The sequence below is a fragment of the Convolutriloba macropyga genome, chromosome 11 (genome assembly GCF_964194025.1).
Source record: "Convolutriloba macropyga chromosome 11, txConMacr16.3, whole genome shotgun sequence".
Lineage (NCBI taxonomy): Eukaryota > Metazoa > Xenacoelomorpha > Acoela > Convolutidae > Convolutriloba > Convolutriloba macropyga.
The window spans coordinates 59,695,375-59,714,284 of NC_134478.1; the positions used below are offsets into that span (position 1 = coordinate 59,695,375).

The 18,910-nt window shown below is 34.9% G+C and overlaps 1 protein-coding gene across 14 annotated transcripts in view; it reads left to right on the forward strand.

Moving 5' to 3' along the window:
* Nucleotides 1–18,213, forward strand: part of LOC142349588 (uncharacterized) — a 65,614-nt gene extending 47,401 nt beyond the window's left edge. For 12 of the 14 annotated variants that reach the window (XM_075401249.1, XM_075401250.1, XM_075401253.1 and 9 more), the window contains exon 7: nt 17,748–18,212. In XM_075401249.1, the coding sequence (XP_075257364.1) occupies nt 17,748–18,037 (290 nt within the window). In that variant the 3' untranslated portion in view covers nt 18,038–18,212. Of the gene's footprint in view, nt 1–17,747 lie in introns of all 14 variants that reach the window. The other 2 variants (XM_075401263.1, XM_075401264.1) reach the window with 1 other exon arrangement.
* Nucleotides 18,214–18,910: the final 697 nt, after the last annotated feature.

Below are 18,910 nucleotides of genomic sequence, written 5' to 3' on the forward strand. Positions count from 1 at the left end.
TCAGATAAAAATATTTTCTTGTATATAATTTTGGAATGCATTGAAAAGACGATAAGCGAATTATTTTTTTCGAATGTTTTTGATAATTGAACAGGAAAACGATTTGAAGGTAATTTAAGCTGGAGATTTTTTTTTATTTGTTCACAAATATTGTCTTCTGCTAAAACAGTAGATTTTCAACAAAGTTGAAGAAATGCTGTTTCGAAACTGAAACAAAAGAAAGTTTTGCGGGGAGTAGAGATTTTACCTCATGTAGTTTATGTGAGTTAACAGTGGTTCCAGTGTCCACACCCAAAGGCAAACTATTTTTGCCATGAATTTTGATTGAAAACATATTTGCTTTATTGCTTTGGCTATAACAGATTTCGACAAAAGACTGAAACTGCACTTGTATTAACAAAATTTATTTGAACGCCAGGTGTTTTCCATTAAGTTGGATCAAGTCGGATAAGTAGAACACACACATGTTTAACCCAAGAATGCCGCGCGCCAGAGGTGGAGAGCACGCTGCTTGAAGTTGAAACCACACGTTGGTTCCTTTTTATGACGGAATTACCACACCCAACAATTATTCCAATCTTTTCAGTCAATTTCTTCGAAGCTCATGGTGTTAGGGACTATTACCAGTGTGTATTGGTGTGTATGTGTGTATCGGTTAGCAGGGCTACGTTGACCCACCAAAAAATTGCTTTTGATGTTCTATATAACTCCATTTCAGGTAATTATAAGAGAATTACACGGACTTCTGCAGACATTGATATATGTGAATCACGTGAAACACCCTTATCAGTACCGTTTTGGAATGAATAACGAACATTTGAATAAGCTGACCTTTCCCATACGGTTGACTACGTTCTAAAAAACCGGCCGCTAAAAACCATAAACCAGCGGGAAAGGAGTTTGGATACGAATCAGCGTCCTCATCCTCGGCTGCTTCCGCAGATTATTCAATACTGTTGAAGCAATGTTCGAACGATCGCCGGTTTACTTCAAACACTTTCACAAGGCGTTCAAAATATTCTCAGCTTGTGATGAAAAAGCGGAGTTATATGGTGTAAAAATTATGCTGTGTGTGTTCATTTTGAAAACTCCTTTTGCATTTTGAACACTAACCATTACCATGTTTTGGTGGATACATAAGACGTGAAAAATTCTTCAGACAAATCAAAGTTTTGAAAAAAAGCTATTCGGAGCCTTGTCTCTACACAATTTTCAAGATTTTGTTTACCAATTCGAACACCCTAGAGCTGAATGGAGAAGTTTTTCAAAAGCTTGTTCTGGCGGTTGAGTACAAAAATTCCGCACAGTATCCTACTCAATTCAGAAACTGTTGCCAAATTTCTCTAACATAGCTGCTAATCGAAAGGTCAACAACAACAACAGCAGCAGCAACGTGATGTTGAATTAAGTCAATCAACAACGACAGCAGCAAGGAAGCAGCTCACAAATTTAAAATCCACCAAATGTTTTGCAAAATTGTATTTCGAAGTTCAATAACCAACAAGCTCAAACTGATAGCTTTGCAAGTGAATCTCTAAAAAGATTTCGAAAATATTTTGTCTGGGCCAGACTCAGGTGCTTTCTGTCAAATAATGGACATATTTGTGAGCGGACATGTTAATTCGCTTGTCGACTCTGATTTTTTGTTTGCACGCATAGTGTATGAAGAGAAAAGAAAAAATTTGAAAAGAAACATTATTCGACTAAGCAGAATTTTAGTAGAGTTAGAACATCATCTGATGCACAAATCGAATCAAATCAAAATCACTCATTTTTACAATTTCTGATTTATTTAAAATGTATTGAGCAACATAAATACCAAATAAGCCACGCAAAATGGATTTCTGTGTTTTCATTGGTTTATTTCTAAACATTTTCATACAGGTTTTGAATAACAAGAGCAGCAGAGGCCAATCTGTTGTACAAACGTTTGTATGAAGCCCAGGCGGATCAGCAAAAATGTAATTGCTTTTATTCCTACAGAAAGGCTTCTAATGTGTTCCAATAGAGTCAGAGCTTGATTTATTCACAATAACGAATCTATATTATAAAAATTTCAAGTGATAATTATCAACTGCAAAGACACCATAAAGTTTGTACTTGAGCAGTTTACACGCTTGAATCAGGCTCTTATTTCGTCTTCATCCGTCAAATTGTCAAAACATGATTTTTCACAACCTTCCGAGCCGAATCGATGAAAATAGTGCTCGGTTTTTCATCAGAAATGAAAATTTTTATATTACTTGGCAAGGCAGCCGAAGACTTGAGTTCAATTGAATTCAAACAACTGGCGAGTTCAGGGTGAATGAAACCATGCGACGCCTGCTGAGTGCAAGTGAGATCAAACACCATAACAAAATGGTTAGGATCTTCAGTCAGAATTTGTCGATTTAGGCTAAACCTGACATTGTGTTGAAGTACAATCATTTGACGTCTATTTTTTTTTGGGGGGGGGGGTGGAGGCTGTCAGCAACGGGGAGTCTATTTTGATAAATACAAATCTGCTCCAGACAAAGTGAAAATTTACCAAAGTGAAAAGGATTCGGTTGATTGCTTCCTAAGAAAGCCCCATTTGTGTTGAGACAAAATGCAAGGCGTCGAATAGATTCCCTTCTAAATACATCCTCCTGTTTCAAACTTTGCAAACCAGTGGAAGCAAAAAATGTTTTAGTTATATTTTCCAAGTAAGGATAGGACGCTGGCCTTGATAGTAATTTTTTTTTCAATTGCAGAGACCACGTCATCGTTCAGCGTCATTTCTCACATACAAATTAGTTTCAATAATTTCAACCTTGTCCGAGCATCGCCGGAAATTATAACAAGAAATCTGTTGATCGTCGAAACAAAATCCGAAGAGTGACTCCACTCAAAAGATGTCGATCGCATTTAAAAAAATTTACTGCCACATTTCCATAAAAAGTACGTTCGGCTGGTTTTCGTCTATAAACGTCAACTTTTGCTATTGCTCCAGGATTGTCTTCGTACAAATAACCTTGGCAAGACAACCAAGTAGCTCTTGCGTCTGTGTAATGAAATTATCAGTTACAATGAAATTTTCGTGAGCATAATTTCCATTTGCATTTAAAATTTTTAATCCATTGGCAGATACTATGCAGTCAGAAAAAACGAATGTAAAACATTAATGCAGAAGTAAGGGACGTCTGTTTTGCTTACGTCTGTTGCAGCTCCAGCTTCTAATTTCAAATCGGCTTCAGAAGCTTGAAATTTCTTGCTTTTGATTTCCAGGAACCTTTTTGTAGGTCAATAATATTTTTTCTGTCTCCAGCAACCTCAATTTCAAGCATGGGTCCTTTAGGGTTTTAAACCGGCCGTACTTTTGAAAAAAAACTACCATCAGAAGTTACAAGAAGCTCTGGTTTTTCAAGTAACTCTAGGGAACTATGTGTTGCATACTATGGTAACATATTAACGATCATCTTTAACTCTAGCAAATAAATCCGACCGATTTCTTTTTTGCTGTTTATATTTCGAAATGAAGGTCTTTCTCATATTAGAACTTTTTCTAGATCTTGAACAAGAACGTTCAGACTGTCTTCGATTTATTCGGTTTTGCTGTCTCATTCGCAGTGCTATGGAGCCTCCTGTTTGCTTTTTGATTGTACCTGAAATAGAGTTTTTCAGCCCCTACTTTGCAGATTTTTTTTCCTGACAACATTCACTAACTCGGGTACACTTTGTAAGAAAACTTCTTTTCCGACTCGTTTTGCTGTGTGAAGAATGACTTTTCGTGGAATCGGTAAGGCAGTTCGACCTATGCCAATTGCTGAAGCTCCAATGCTGCTTTCTTTTGTTCATAATGTCCAAAAAATAAAGCAACGAAGATGCTTGATTGGTGTGGTACGATTCCATTGTTTTACTCACCACATTTTCTGAAATGCAACGTCAATATTACTTTACCAGTCCCTAAAAAGGGGACCAATTGAACTGTTTCAGTACGTAACTCTATGGAATATGATTGAATCATTTTTAAAAGTAGTTTTTTATAGTCCAATATTAAAGAAAAACATTTCTATGTGTTGGTTCAAGTTCACAGACGCTACCGCTTTTCAGAGCTTGTTTTGAATCAATTACACGTAATAACGACGCCATAGCGTAACCAACAAACAGATACTGAAAAATTGTTGTGTAAATGAGTATTGGGTGCTTTTGAGCGCACAGATCAGCGAGGAATTCTCCATAACAGGCTTTTGTCCCATCGCTCTTCATTAGTTTATTTGATGTAACTGTATTCATTTTGTACCCAATATGTACACCATGTCTATCCAGAATTCCATTAAAACCCACAAAACTGTCTGTTTCTGCACTAGAAAAGTGATTCCCTCATTTTTACCTAAAAGTTTTCCGTATTTTCCAATACACTTGATTTCGCGAAACGAAAAAAATTAATCGGGTGTTCCAACTGTTCGCTTGATAGTAAGCAGAACATAGGAAAAGGTCGGGAAATGACATTGGCATCAAATGAATTTCTGTGTGAGTCCTCGTAACCCTTAAGATTATATGTTATCAAATCTCCATTGCCGTTTTTTTTGTCGGAAAAATAATTTCGGCAAGTGGTACCCTCCAGTCGCCAGATGGCTGGATTTCATCATTGACAAGTTTCTGAACGAAGCTGGGGTGTTTTGATCAAAGATCTCCATCGAAACGATAGAATTAACATGTAGCGTAAACTCGTCTTCGAATCGTTTACTTCCCATTTTTTAGAGGAGACTCTCGTCTTAGTTGAAATTCGGGTTGATAGAATTTATCCTGGATAACTTTATCGAGGATAACTTTTGTCCGCATCAATAATAGAATACGTGGGAGGATGCAATATTGGGATAGATACAATTTCAAAAACCTTTTCAGTAAACAACTGTTTGTAGGCCTTCCCGAACATCTCTTTTTTATTTTTGACTATACGCACAAAATCACCAGTAACAATTTGGGATTTTGAGAAACTGCTGTATTTGCTGTCAAGGACACAAGCCTTGGAACGTCTTTCTTTGTAACTTTGTTCGGAGCAAGCTTTATCGTTCGATTTACTCTAGAACTGATTGTTTTAACAAACGCATCCACTTTTTCTAGATATCAATAAATCCACTTTCCTTCTAAGTGTCTATAGATTATATTTATCAAAGAGCATTTATTTCGTTCCGCAAAAGCAGAGACTTTTTCTCACTGAACGTACTGTATAAATGATTTCCGCGTTCAGCGCATAGGCTTTGAAAGCACCTAGGAACTCGATATCATCGGGAACCCGAATTTTTTCAGGTGATTTATGACTGGTCATCATTTTGAAGGCCTGTCTCTGTGGAATATTCCGTTTTCAGTGGCTGAACCATGAGACACCTTGACAGACAGTCAACAGCCACCAGAAGATATTTTACACCATGGTTGTTTTATTGCAAGTATTTCAATATAAGTTAGATCTAAGGACCAGTTCTCATCTATGTCGCTAACAACAATTGTAAGCCTTGGAAACACTAGGTTACGTGAGCGGTATTTGGTGAAAGATAGTTTTGTTTCCAGAAAAGTTTTAACTTTCTTCATTGATAATTTACTCAAATTTGGCAATCTCCTTGCGCTTCCAAATGACGCAGAACAGTTCAAATAGAGCTTGCCGCTCTTTCCGCGGCAAGCTCTTTCCGCGGCAAGCTCCTTTCCGATCATTGTCAATAGAAATTCCAGTCTTTTCTACGCGCCTCTTCCGCTGTATTCTCTTCACTTTCATCGACTCTTGGCTTTCCGTTTTTCCATTGGTTCAGATTGTCGTCCTTCTTGCTCTTTTCTTGTTTTCTTCTTGACACAGTTTCTTTTTTCTTTTCACTGTACAACTGGTCTACGACCGTTTTTGCGTGAGTATTATAAACCAAGTCGGCTGATATATCAAGTTCACTCAAGATTATGGAATTATTTGTGACCAGTCAATTTTTTTTTCAGTTGTTGAAAATTGCACAAAAAGTTTGTTACCTCTACTCCTTGAGACTCAACGCAAATGTGAAGAATGCTACTCTCTTCACTAAAAGAAACACTATTTGAATTGAAAGTTTTAATTAGAATAACTGCAGCTCTTTTGGTTTTGTTTTCATACACTAGTTTCAGTTCTAACATTATTGAGTCACTTGATGATTCCTCCTTTTTTCGTTATTGGCTGTCATCACTATACACTGTCGTCACTAAAAATTGATTCGGTTTACATTGTGTACATCACTTGTTGCATCGCAGCTACTCTTTCTTCTCTTGATCAACCTATCAGAGTTACTGTCGGACTGTTATTCTTTTTCCTCATTGTTTCGTTCCAAATTTGGACTAGTTCTTTTAGGAGTGGTAACTGGGTTGCTTTTCGCTGATGCATTGGATTATCCAATAAATTCTTCCTTGGTTGGGTTTCTTGAAATGAACACTCTTTTGGGGATATATAAACTCTTCTGCATGCATTTATTGACCTTTGAGTAAATTTAGAACGGCAATCCCAAAGCCCGAATGAGTTCTGGTTTTTTAGCGTAAACATTTTGCTTTTCTTCAAACTTGTTTCTTTCGACAATGATTGTTGAAAAGAGTTTTCCTGATTTTAGGTAACTGCTTGTTCACTGAAACATTGCCATTGGTCACATTGAGCAAACACTCATAAAGAAAGTTTATAAACTTATTTGGTGCTTGTTTGAGCATTTTTCTGAAATTGTTCTCGGGCAGCTCGAGCATTTGCTTTAGCGAACATAAATCTTCCTCTCTCATCTGTCAAAGTAGTGATCAACTTTTTGGAATAAGGTGGATAAAAAATAGTCGGTTTTGGGTGTACAATATCTTAACAATAACTCAAAGAGTCTGATGTTTTTGGATCTACGTCATTGAGTAAGTGTCGAAAGTTTTTTTTTTGCAAGCTCACAGCTTTTCTTCAAAACAATTGCATTGTTCAACTGTTTTCAACATAGGTGATCTGCTGTATGTCTCTAGGTGATTTGAACAAAATGAGTTGATTTGTGTTCAGATCATTTGTTCGCGACCATTTACTCTGTTGAAGTTATGCTTAACATAAATCACACTAATGCTTTTATGGCGTCCGACTTTGCAAGTTTTAAAAACTCTTTGTCATTGAATTTTTTTTTCACACGAATAGTCAAACACAAGCACACAGTTTTCCAGCTGAGAATTGAATTCGAATCCAGAAAACTTAGTGGAAAAAATGTTCACTTTACGCTCTATTGTGTTGCTCTTGGGCTTCTTGTGTTGATAGTAGTAGTTAATAGAACTGACGTTTGGATGGAAAATTTTTGTCAATAACAATTGAAAGCTAAATTCTGTTTTTCCGAAACACGACGGACCTCAAACAGCCATTAAATTATTTTGTGCATATCTTTGGATATGGAAGAGCGTACCCAACTGTGCTCGAAAGCAATGATTACCAATATGTTGATTCTTCAGAATCAAGTTTGGAAAACACAAGATTGGTTAAACACGGTAAAATTAGAAAAAAGTATAATTAAAAATTGAGTAAAAAAAACGACTTCGGAACGTGGTAGCCGAGTATTCAAAAATTAAAAACTTCCACGAACGCTTCCCTTAATGTTGCTCTTCAAAAACTAAAGCATCCAAACCCACTCTATAAGCGGCATTAGCGGAGTCTATCTGGTCTCCCTTAATCCTCATTTGAAATAAGGTTTTTGCAAAAATGATTTAACACTCCTTTTTATAGTTTAAATTGCTTTTCTTTTGTTTCTCTTTCAATCAAAAAGAATTCATAAGTAGTATATCTAGAGTCTTTGTCGTCTTTTTTAAGTCACTTTCTAATTGGCGTGCACGCCGTATCCAATTTCATTGTACACAATAGATTCTACGTTGTCTTCACTGACCAAAGTTTTAATTTCATCAGAGAAATTGTCATCGTCCAGATGTAGTTAAACTGGTGCTGTCCACTTTGGCGTAGATGAAGAGTTAGTTTCAGTTTTCTCATTTTCTGTTGCAACAACATGGTAACGACATTTGAAAGTACATAACTTTTTCTCTCAAACTGTCAAAGTAGCGATTTTTATCCACCTTTTTCTATGGAAAAAGGTGGATAAAAATTGTTGTACCTGGTTGAAATATTTTAACAATAACCCAAGGAGTCTGATGTTTTTGGATCTAAATCAATGAGTAAGTGTCCAAAGGGTTTTTTGTTGCGGTATGTCTCTAGGTGATTTGAACAAAATGATATGGGTTGTGTTCAGATCAATTGTTCGCCACCATTTAGTCTGTTGAAATAAGTTATGCTTAACATAAATCACAATAATGTTTTAATGTTATCCGGCAGTTTCAAGTTTTAGAATTTTTTTGTCACTGAAAAATTTTTCACACGAATTGTCAAACACAACCAGACAGTTTTCCAGCTGAGAAATGAATTCAAACCCAGAAAACTTAGTGGAAGAAACGTTCACCTTACGCTCTATTGCGCTGCTCTTTGGCTGCTTGTGTTGATAGAAGTAATAAATAGAACTAAAGTTCGGATAGGAAGTTTTTCTCAAAAACATTTGAAATATAATTTCTTCTTTACCACAACACGACGGACCTCAAACAGCCATGAAAAACCTATCGCTAGTGGAACTTATTTTGTTCATAGCTTTGGATTTGGAGGAGCGTACCCAAAAGGTTGATTCTTCAAAATCGAGTGTGGAAAACACAAGTTTGGTTAAAGACAATAAAATCAAAAAAAGTCTTATTAAATATTGAGTGAAATAAACAATTTCGGAACATGGTAGCCGAAAATTCGAAATTTAAAAAACTTCCACGAACGCTTCTCTAATTTTCAGTTTCAAAAACTAAAGCAATCAAACCCCCTAAATAAGCAGCTTTAGCGGAGTCTATATGGTCTCCTTTAATCCTCATTTGAGATAAGGTTTTTGCAAAAATGATTTAACACTCCGTTTTATAGTTTAAATTGCTTTTCGTTTGTCTCTTTTTCAATCCAGAGGAATTCAGAAGTAGTATATCTAGAGTCTTTGTCGTCTTTTTTTAAGTCACTTTCTAATTGGCGTTCATGTACACAATAGATTCTAAGTTGTCTTCGCTCACCAACGTTTTAATTTCATCAGGGAAATTGTCATCGTCCAGATGTAGTTAAACTGGTGCTGTCCACTTTGGCGTAGATGAAGAGTTAGTCTCAGTTTTCTCATTTTCTTTTGTAACAACATGGTAACGATATTTGAAAGTACATAACTTTTTCTATGAAATCTGTCAAAGTAGTGATAGCCGCTTTGGAGGAAGATGGATAAAAATTGTTTTACCTGGTTGTACAAAATTGTAACAGTAACCCAAGGTGTCTGATGTTTTTGGATCTAAATCAGTGAGTAATTATCCAAAGGGTTTTTGTTGCAAGTTCTGCTGTATGTCTCTAGGTGATTTGAACAAAAGGATATGGGTTGTGATGAGATTTCGCCACCATTTTGTCTGTTGTAATAAGTTATGCTTACTAAAATCACACTAATGTTTTAATGTTATCCGTCAGTTTCATGTTTTAGAAATTCTTTGTCACTGAAAATTTTTTCACACGAATTGTCAAACACAAGCAGACATTTTTCCAGCTGATTAATGAATTCAAATCTAGAAAACTTATTGGAAAAAATGTTCACTTTACGCTCTATTGTGCTGCTCTTGGGCTTCTTGTGTTGATATTAGTCGTAAATAGAACTGAAGTTTGGATGGAAAATTTTTGTCAATAACATTTGAAACCTAAATTCTGTTTTTCCGAAACACGACGGACCTCAAACAGCCATTAAAAACCTATCGCTAGTGGAAATTCTTTTTTGCATATCTTTGGATATGGAAGAGCGTACCCAACTGTGCTCGAAAGCAATGATTACCAATATGTTGATTCTTCAGAATCGAGTTTGGAAAACACAAGATTGGTTAAACACGCAAAATTAGAGAAAAGTATTATTGAAAATTGAGTAAAATAAACGACATCGGAACGTGGTAGCCGAGTATTCAAAAATTAAAAACTTCCACAAACGCTTCCCTTAATGTTGCTCTTCAAAAACTAAAGCAATGAAACCCACTCTATAAGCGGCATTAGCGGAGTCTATCTGGTCTCCCTTAACCCTGATTTGATATAAGGTTTTTGCAAAAATGATTTAACACTCCGTTTTATAGTTTAAATTGCTTTTCGTTTGTCTCTCTTTTAATCCAAAAGGATTCATAGGTAGAATATCTAGAGTCTTTTTTGTCTTTTTTAAGTCACTTTATAGTTGGCCTGCATGCCGTAACCATTTTCATAGCAGACAACACATTCTACGTTCTCTCCACTGACCAAAATTTTATTTTCATCAGAGAATTTGTCATCGTCTAGAGGTAGTTGAGCTGGTGCTGTCCACTTTGGCGTAGGTGAAGAGTTAGTTTCAATTTTCTCATTTTCTGTTGTAACAACATGGTAACGACTTTTGAAAGTACATATCGTTTTCTCTTTCATCTGTGAAAGTAGTGATAGCTGCTTTGGAGGAAGGTGGATAAAAAATTGTTGGACCTGGTTGTACAATATTTCATCAATAACCCAAGAAGTCTGATGTTTTAGGATCTAATTCAATAGGTAACTTTTCCAAAAGGTGTTTTGCTGCAATTTCTGCTGTATGTCTCTAGGTGATTTGAACAAAAGGATGTGGGTTGTGATGAGATCAATTTTTTGCCACCATTTTGTCTGTTGAAATAAGTTATGCTTACTAAAATCACACTAATGTTTTAATGTTATCCGGCAGTTTCATGTTTTAGAATTTCTTTGTCAATGAAAAGTTTTTCACACGAATAGTCAAACACAAGCAGACATTTTTCCAGCTGATTAATGAATTCAAATCCAGAAAACTTAGTAGAAAATGTTCACTTTACGCTCTATTGTGCTGTACTTCAGCTGCTTGTGTTGATAGAAGTAGTAAATAGAGATAAAGTTCGGATAAAAAGTTTTTCTCAATTTTTTTGTTTATAGCTTTGGATTTGAAAGAGCGTAGCAAACTGTGCTCGACAGCAAAGAAAACCAGAATGTTGATTCTTCACAATTGAGTTTGGAAAACACAAGTTTGGTTAAAGACACTAAAATCAGAAAAAAAGTAAAATTAAGTAAAATAAGCGGCTTCGGAAAGTGGTAGCCGAGATTTGGAAAATTAAAAAAATTCCACGAACGATTCTCCTCATTTTCCTCTTCGAAAATTAAAGCATTCAAACTCCCTCCATTAGCGGTATTAGCGGAGTCTATCTGATTTCCTTTGCACTCCTTTCAAAATAAGTAGTTTGCAAAAATGAATTAACACACAGTTTTTTTAGTATGAATTGGTTCTTGGTAGTTTCTCTTTCAATCCAAAAGGATTCATAGGTAGTATATCTAGAGACTTTGTCGTGTTTTTAAGTCACTTTATAGTTTGCCTGCATGCCTTAACCTTTTTTATAGCAGACAACAGACTCTACGTTGTCTCCACTGACCAACATTTTTTTCATCAGGGAAATTGTCATCGTCTAGAGGTAGTTGAACTGGTGCTGTCCGCTTGGGCGCAGGTAAAGAGTTAGTTTCAGTTTTCTCTATTTCTGTTGTAACGACATAGTACATTCGATAGAAATAAAGTAGATGTTTTTTCAGCGCCTCAAATTCCTTGATGTTGCAGAGAATCTGTTGTTTTTGCAGAATATTCCGTCAACTAGATTCTATTTCCTTTTCTTTTAAAAAACTCAATGTCAACTGATACTCCTTCGTTATGTAACTGCATATAAACAAACTTCACTTGAAGTACTGAAGGAGCTGCCTTCTCCACTCGACGGCTCAAAGAATGGCAGGGAGATCAAATAGGAATACAATTTTGCTTTCCGTTCAGCACAATGTTTCGTTTTTTGCATTTCTGTTTGGTAGAGAGAGTGCAGAGCACAAATAATATTATCAATCGGCGGCTCAATATCTTCAATTGTCGGACATAGAAGAGTTTCCAAATCTATTAACTCTTTCTGTAAGAGAGTTTGAATTGATTCTGCTTTCTTTTTCCCTTTGACATAAATTTTTCGGAGTTTAATGGCGAAAAAAATGGTAATAGAAACCACAAGAATAAGTACCGCTGTTCCAAGACAAACCATCTCCTGGCACTAGGGGAAAGTGAATTGTAGGAAACTGGCGCTGGCGGAAGAAAAAGAACTGGGTCCTAATAAGTATTTCAAAAAAGCAATAACTCTTTTATTATAGAACCAGTTTTCTTGTAACGAAAACCTTGAAAATCTGCTATCACTATTTCTTGTTTCAGCATTCCAACAAAGTGATCAAATTGTTTTTGAACGTCTTCACAAAAAAAAAAAATCCCGTGATATGACTCAAATACTTGTTCGTAATGGGAAAAGGTAACACATAGGAGTATCCAGGGCCTTGATGACTCTACTCTGCAATAAAACCCGAGTTGTCGTGGAGTATTGCATGAAGTCGAAGTTTTTTGAACAATTTGAAGTAATTGTCCAGTGACCTATTATCAATTCCAATTAGACCGCCATACGGTCTCAGCTTCAATAATGCCTCCAAATCAGTAACAGGATCAAGCTATTGAAAAGCAGCTAGAAAATACAGAAACCTTTCACCGTACTTCGAATAATTTTCTTTTATCTCCAGGTAGTTTTCATTAATATTTTTTCAATCAATGGTGGCTTTCGTTTTGGCCATCCTTTTCACCAAATATTATTCTCGCAAAATTATTCCCAACCTTACCTCCTAGGATAACCTCCCCACTAGAGTCTCCAATGAAGTATGTTCACCGAGCCACATGTTGCGAAAATACCACTCTTTTAACATGAAGAATCTCCCTTCTCTCGCGCTCGCTATATATATATATATATATATATATATATATAAATATATATATATATATATATATATATATATATATATATATAAATATATATATATATATATATATATATATATATACATATATATATATATATATATATTAATATATACCAACAATAAGCCGCCAGACAAATAAATCTAGCGCAATTACCACTTTCTTAACATAAAAGATCTCCCCTGAGGGATCAGGGATACCCCTCTGCTGAAGGAATTTCGACGGATCTCTCACCCTGGTCTTCCTGTATATATACGTACTACTCTCATCTGTCCTCTAACGTGGTGTTGCCTAATTTAAATACCGAATTAGGAAAGAAAGATGCATGCAGCTCAGTATTTTTAAAAGCTCAGTAAACAGAAAGGTTGAAACTGCCAGTTCATCCATTGATTTCGTTTTTCGAGGATTTCCTAAATGTTTCACTTCAATATATCTCCAAAAAAATGGTTTTGCATTAAAACAATTTGAAACTAGATCTAAATAAAACTAGATTAATCAATCTTTTAAATTGATTCAGATTTTAATTTTGGTTCTATATCAACGAATCTGTAAGCTGAGCGTAGTTTTATTGTAGTGGTCCTAGTGGTCCTGATGTTATGACAATTCAACGAGGTTGATTTGTGCTGGGGATGATTTTGTTAAAGATCTGTATAGCAAGTTTCATGTTTTTTGAATCAAATCAAAGTGATGATTTTGGTCACACTAAAACGCGAAATGGAGCGTAAAAAGATTGCTGGTGCGGCGTGAAGTTTTTCATTCTGTTTTTAAAGCAGAGTAAAATAAACGGCATTTGAACAAAAATGTTGTAGTTTAATGTCACTTGAGTCAATTCGACTTTGATTTTTACTGTTTTGCCAGTTTTTGCCATATTTTTTAAATATTTTTAAAATCTGTAATAGGTCTATTTGTTTGCTGTTTGGCCAAGAAAAAATTGTTTTTTATTGAAGTTTTCTCTCCTGTGGTTATTTCCTGTTGTTTTTTTACAATCCAAAGTATTTGGAATGTATTAGTGTGTTGTCTTTTTTCAGATCTGTTCACAATTTTTAGACTTTTTTAGGTAGGTGAGAAGTCAAATTATGGTAGTGATTTCACTTTATCTAGAAGTGTAGATAGAGCAAAAGATCAAGTAATGTTAGGAACAGATTTTTTTCAAACTATCTTAAAATTGGAGTGAAAAAGTGGTGTTTGAGCAAATTTCCGGGTTTCGATGAGTTTTTTTTTCATTTGCGTCAATTTGACTTCTATTTCCAGAGTTTTTTCTCTTGAGTGAATTTAGTATGATAAATATGTGTTTTAAATGTGCTTTTTTGCGATTGTTTAGACTCATCAAAGGGCAGCTGATGACATCACTTTTGACACAATAACTTGACGTAAAATATAAGTGAACAACTGCTTTTTGCCCATTTTTTTAATATTCCTGTTGTGTTATGACTCTGACACTACCTTTACTCAAAATTCTCCGGTGAACTTTTGAGCTTTGCTTCTATTTGCCTTACTTTGTGTTGTATCATTTAATCTCATTAGGGTCAGGTATCATAAGGTGCTAATTGGTGTCATGTTAATTTGTTCAACTGTTTCTGTTCAAAGCTAATGCTCTATTGGACTTTGACAAAAATTTTTCAAGAAATTTTTGCGGCCTTGTCCGTTTTGCATAGCTTATTGGCCATTTTATTGACTTTTACTTTGTTGAGGCCTTGACTTCAAAAATATTTTTTGCCAAATTGATTTTGTCATTTCATTTGTTTTTGCTTTTGCTTTATTTGTCACTAATTCCCGCAAGATTTTTGCAATTTGTACTCAATTGAAGGTTGAATAGAGTAGGTCTTTTCATAACTTAAAGGTTAGTTATACTTTAAACATTAGATCTTGAAAAAAGAAATCTTCAAATTGTCTTCAGCGTAATTTTTTTTTTTGCTTTTTTGCACATATAGTGTCATGGGTTTGGTCACTGTCTCAGTTTGGTTTTAATGTGAACTTTTTTGTATTCAGATTATTAATAAACCCATATTTTTAGATTGTAATTCGGGACCTGTACCAATATGTCTTTTGTTTTGTTCTCTGACGCTCATTTTTATTTTACATTTGTTCACCTAGGAAAAGTGAATTAAAAAGTTTTCTGAATGATATTTTTCTTTTACTAACGGCATTTACGCACTATCTCTTAGCGATATATATTAGGTCATTTTGCGTGATTATTTGAAAAAAAAATCAGATTAGTTTTGCAGTTTTAGATTTTGTAAAGTTTTTCATTAAAGCAGAGTAAAAACGGTGTTTGAACAAGAACTTTCTCTATCCCTTGTTGATTGTTTTTTTTTCACATGCAGCAGTTTGGCAATGACCTTCAAGTTTTCTTTCGATTTTTTATCGGATTCAAGATTTTAATTGTTTCATGACTTGTCCTGCCGTTTTACACTTCATCGGACAAAAATTTGGTTCGCTTTACCTCATTTTGCCGCTTTTTCTACATATTGCATAATTTTTTTGGATTTCTTTAGGCTAGTTTCATTCGTTGCTCAATCTTGTCATTTTCGTTTTAAGCAACAGTTGCTGAGCGAAGCAATCTAAGATGAAGAGAATTTTTATCTAAAATGAAATCCGAATAGAAGCAAGATTAACCCATCTAAGCCCAATTTTAAATGCTTTCTTTGTACTTTCTTCTTATAAGTCTTAGCTATTATCTCTAATTTTTTTGGAATTGACCATAGCCTTTGTATCCTCTCATTAAGAAACCGGAGTAATCGTAACTACGAAATGAAATAAAGAGATTTTGCACTTCAAAACATCCCACCTTAAACTTATTTTAAAGCAAAAATCGATCTTCAGTACTTTCTGTTTTTTGCCAATCCCAATGGTGTTATGAAAATAGAATTATTCGGTAACCCGGGTCGAGGAATTGGGCCAAAATTATGTAATATCAGCGGAAACTATTGTTGAAAAGATGGAAAATTCACCGCAATTTTCTTACATAATTTCGCAGTGAATGCGTTGAATTTAAAGACAAAAATTCAACGAATTCAACGCAAAATTATGTAAGAAGTGGCGGTGAATTTATCAACTTGTCAACGCTAGTTGCCGTGGATCTTACCTATTTAGCGTTGAATTTAGCGTAGATCTTACATATTTAGCGTAGAATTTAGCGTAGATCTTACATAAATAGCGTTGATTTTAGCGTAGATCTTACATATTTTTGCGTTGAATTTAGCGTTGATCTTACATAAAATCAAAGCGTTCACTTGAACTATTAACCTCCAATTGCGTACGGGACTCGAACTCCTGACCTCCTGCTTGCCTGTCGCCTCTTCTACCATTGTGCCACATTATCTTGGTTTCGCGGTTAAGAGCCGCAATCCTTATAAAACGTAGATCTTACATATTTTGCGCTGAATTTACCGTAGATCTTAAACGTTTTCGGTTGAATTTAGCCGAGATCTTACATAATATCAACGTATTCAACGCATTTACCATGAGAGGCGTACTGGGAAAAATTTAATTTGTTTTTTAAGTTTTGAAAAGAATTTGAATTCCTAAAATGGTCTGAAATTGTTTTTGCACCGTAAGACAGCACTCAAAGGTTATTTTTTTGTTGACTTCATTTTACTCACTTGTGCAGTATAGGGGTCGAAACAGTAAAAAAAATTAAATTTTCAAAAAAAAAATTGAAAAATTTGAAATCGTAAAATGGTCTGAAATGGATTTTGCACTATAAAAGGGCGCTAAAAAATGTTTTTTTTTCTGACTTAATGTTTCTCAGCTTTGTATAGGGTTCAAAACAGTGAAAAAAAAATGATTTTTCTAAAAAAAACTTGAAAAGGTTTTGAAATCGTAAAATGGTCTGAAATGGATTTTGCACTCTAAAAGAGCACTAAACAGTGATCTTTTGCTGACTTCACTTTTTTCACCTCTGCAGTATAGTGGGTCGAAAAGTAGAAAAATTATTTTTTTGAAAAAAAACTTTTCAAATCGTAAGGTGGTCTGAAATGGAATGCAAAAAATTCAACGCTAATTATGTAAGATCTACGCCACAATTCAACGCAAAATTTGTAAGATTGGCGTTGAATGCGTTGAATTTATGTAGGATCTACGTTAAATTCAACGCTAAATATGTATTATCTACCCTAAAATTCAACGCTAAATATGTAAGATTGGCGTTGAATGCGTTGATTTTATGTAAGATCTACGCTAAATTCAACGCAAAATATGTAAGATCTACGCTTGAATTCAACGCTAAATATGTAAGATCTACGCCAAAATTCAGCGGAAAATAGGTAAGTTTGGCGTTGAATGCGTTGATTTTATGTAAGATCTACGCTAAAATTCAACGCTAAATATGTAAGATCTACGCCAAGTTTCAACTCAAAATATGTAAGATTGGCGATGAATGCGTTGAATTTATGTAAGATCTACGCTAAATTCAACGCTAAATATGTAAGATCCACGCTAAAATTCAACGCTAAATATGTAAGATCTACGCTAAATTCAACGCTAAAAATGTAAGATCCACGCTAAATTTCAACGCTAAATATGTAAGATCCACGCTAAAATTCAACGCTAAATATGTAAGATCTACGCTAAATTCAACGCTAAAAATGTAAGATCTACGCTAAATTCAACGCTAAATATGTAAGATCCACGCTAAAATTCAACGCTAAATATGTAAGATCTACGCCAAAATTCAACGCAAAATTATGTAAGATTGGCGTTGAAAGCGTTGAATTTATGTAAGCTCTACGCTCAAGCGTAGATCGTACATAAATTCAACGCATTCAACGCCAATCTTACATAATTTTGCGTTTCTTAGCGTTGACACCTCGGCCCGGGAAACTACTGGGTATGTTTGTCTCTTCTTTTAAATTGTTCATCGTCGTCCAGTTCTGAAATGGTTTGTTTCTTTGCCATTGACCGAATTTCATGTTTTAGTTTACATTTTTCCGGAGAATTTTATGGATTGCGTTGACACGAGTTTCGAAAAAGATTCTGCATTTGATGAAAGTTCAGTAAGTTCATTGGGACAGCGAAGAAACAGCTCTAAAGGCTCAGTCTCAAATTTGGATGATTGGTATAGTGAAGGATCGGAAAACTCACTCGATACTTTCTCGGAGGTTGACAATTCCAAGGAATTAATGGGTAAGAGAAATTTTATCTATTCAGCCAAGCTCGAATTTCATGCAAATGCAAATGATAACAAGTATATTTTAACTCTGAATTGACTTACTTGAAAAGGAAATGACTCACTTTCAGAAGCCACGAATCAAAACTACACAAAAAATGTTTATTTTTCACATGAAAAAACCAACAGCTACGAGTAACTTATATGAAAATTTAACACAATTTATACCATCAAAACAATTTATACCGTCAATATAAAAAAGTTCCATTTGTTTAGAGTTAAAACTGAACGATATAAACCTCGTATCGTCTACAGTCTTCCATTTTAGGCTCAAATAAATCACGTCGATCGGTTTTTACTTCCAATCATAAACAATGTTTGGATACGTTGGTTTTTTTTATCGTAAAAATCATTTTTTGAATCGTTTTGTTCTTCAAATGTTTTTCTAAAGTCTGGATAATGGCTTCTAATAGCGTTTCTAATCGCAAATTTTTCGTTGTAATATACGGGCAAGGAAATGGTTAACGCTAAGTTTTGCTTGAGAGCAGGCAAGGTACTATCATTCGCAGAGTCAATCTTTCCCAGTCGCTGGAAATATGAATAATTTTTGTTAGCGACGGCTTGATTCAATCGAACAGATTTCAGTATCATCAAAGAAGCTCAGTAACGTGAAAAACAACATAATTACCAAAATGTACCTATTAATGTTCCGAACCCTATCACCACAAGCTCTGCTTAAATTTGACAACTACAGGGCACCCAAGTTCATGGCCACAGATATAATCAAGAAGATACGTGATTTTATATATATACGCAATATCCAGACACAACCCCCCGAAAACCTAGCACACACACGAAACGCAACGCCACACCCAATTGCATCCCTAAGCAAACCAAAACGCTTGGCACCGCCACAAAAGATAATTGGTTATCATTTAGCTAATCGATAACTCATTCTCAACAATGAATCAAC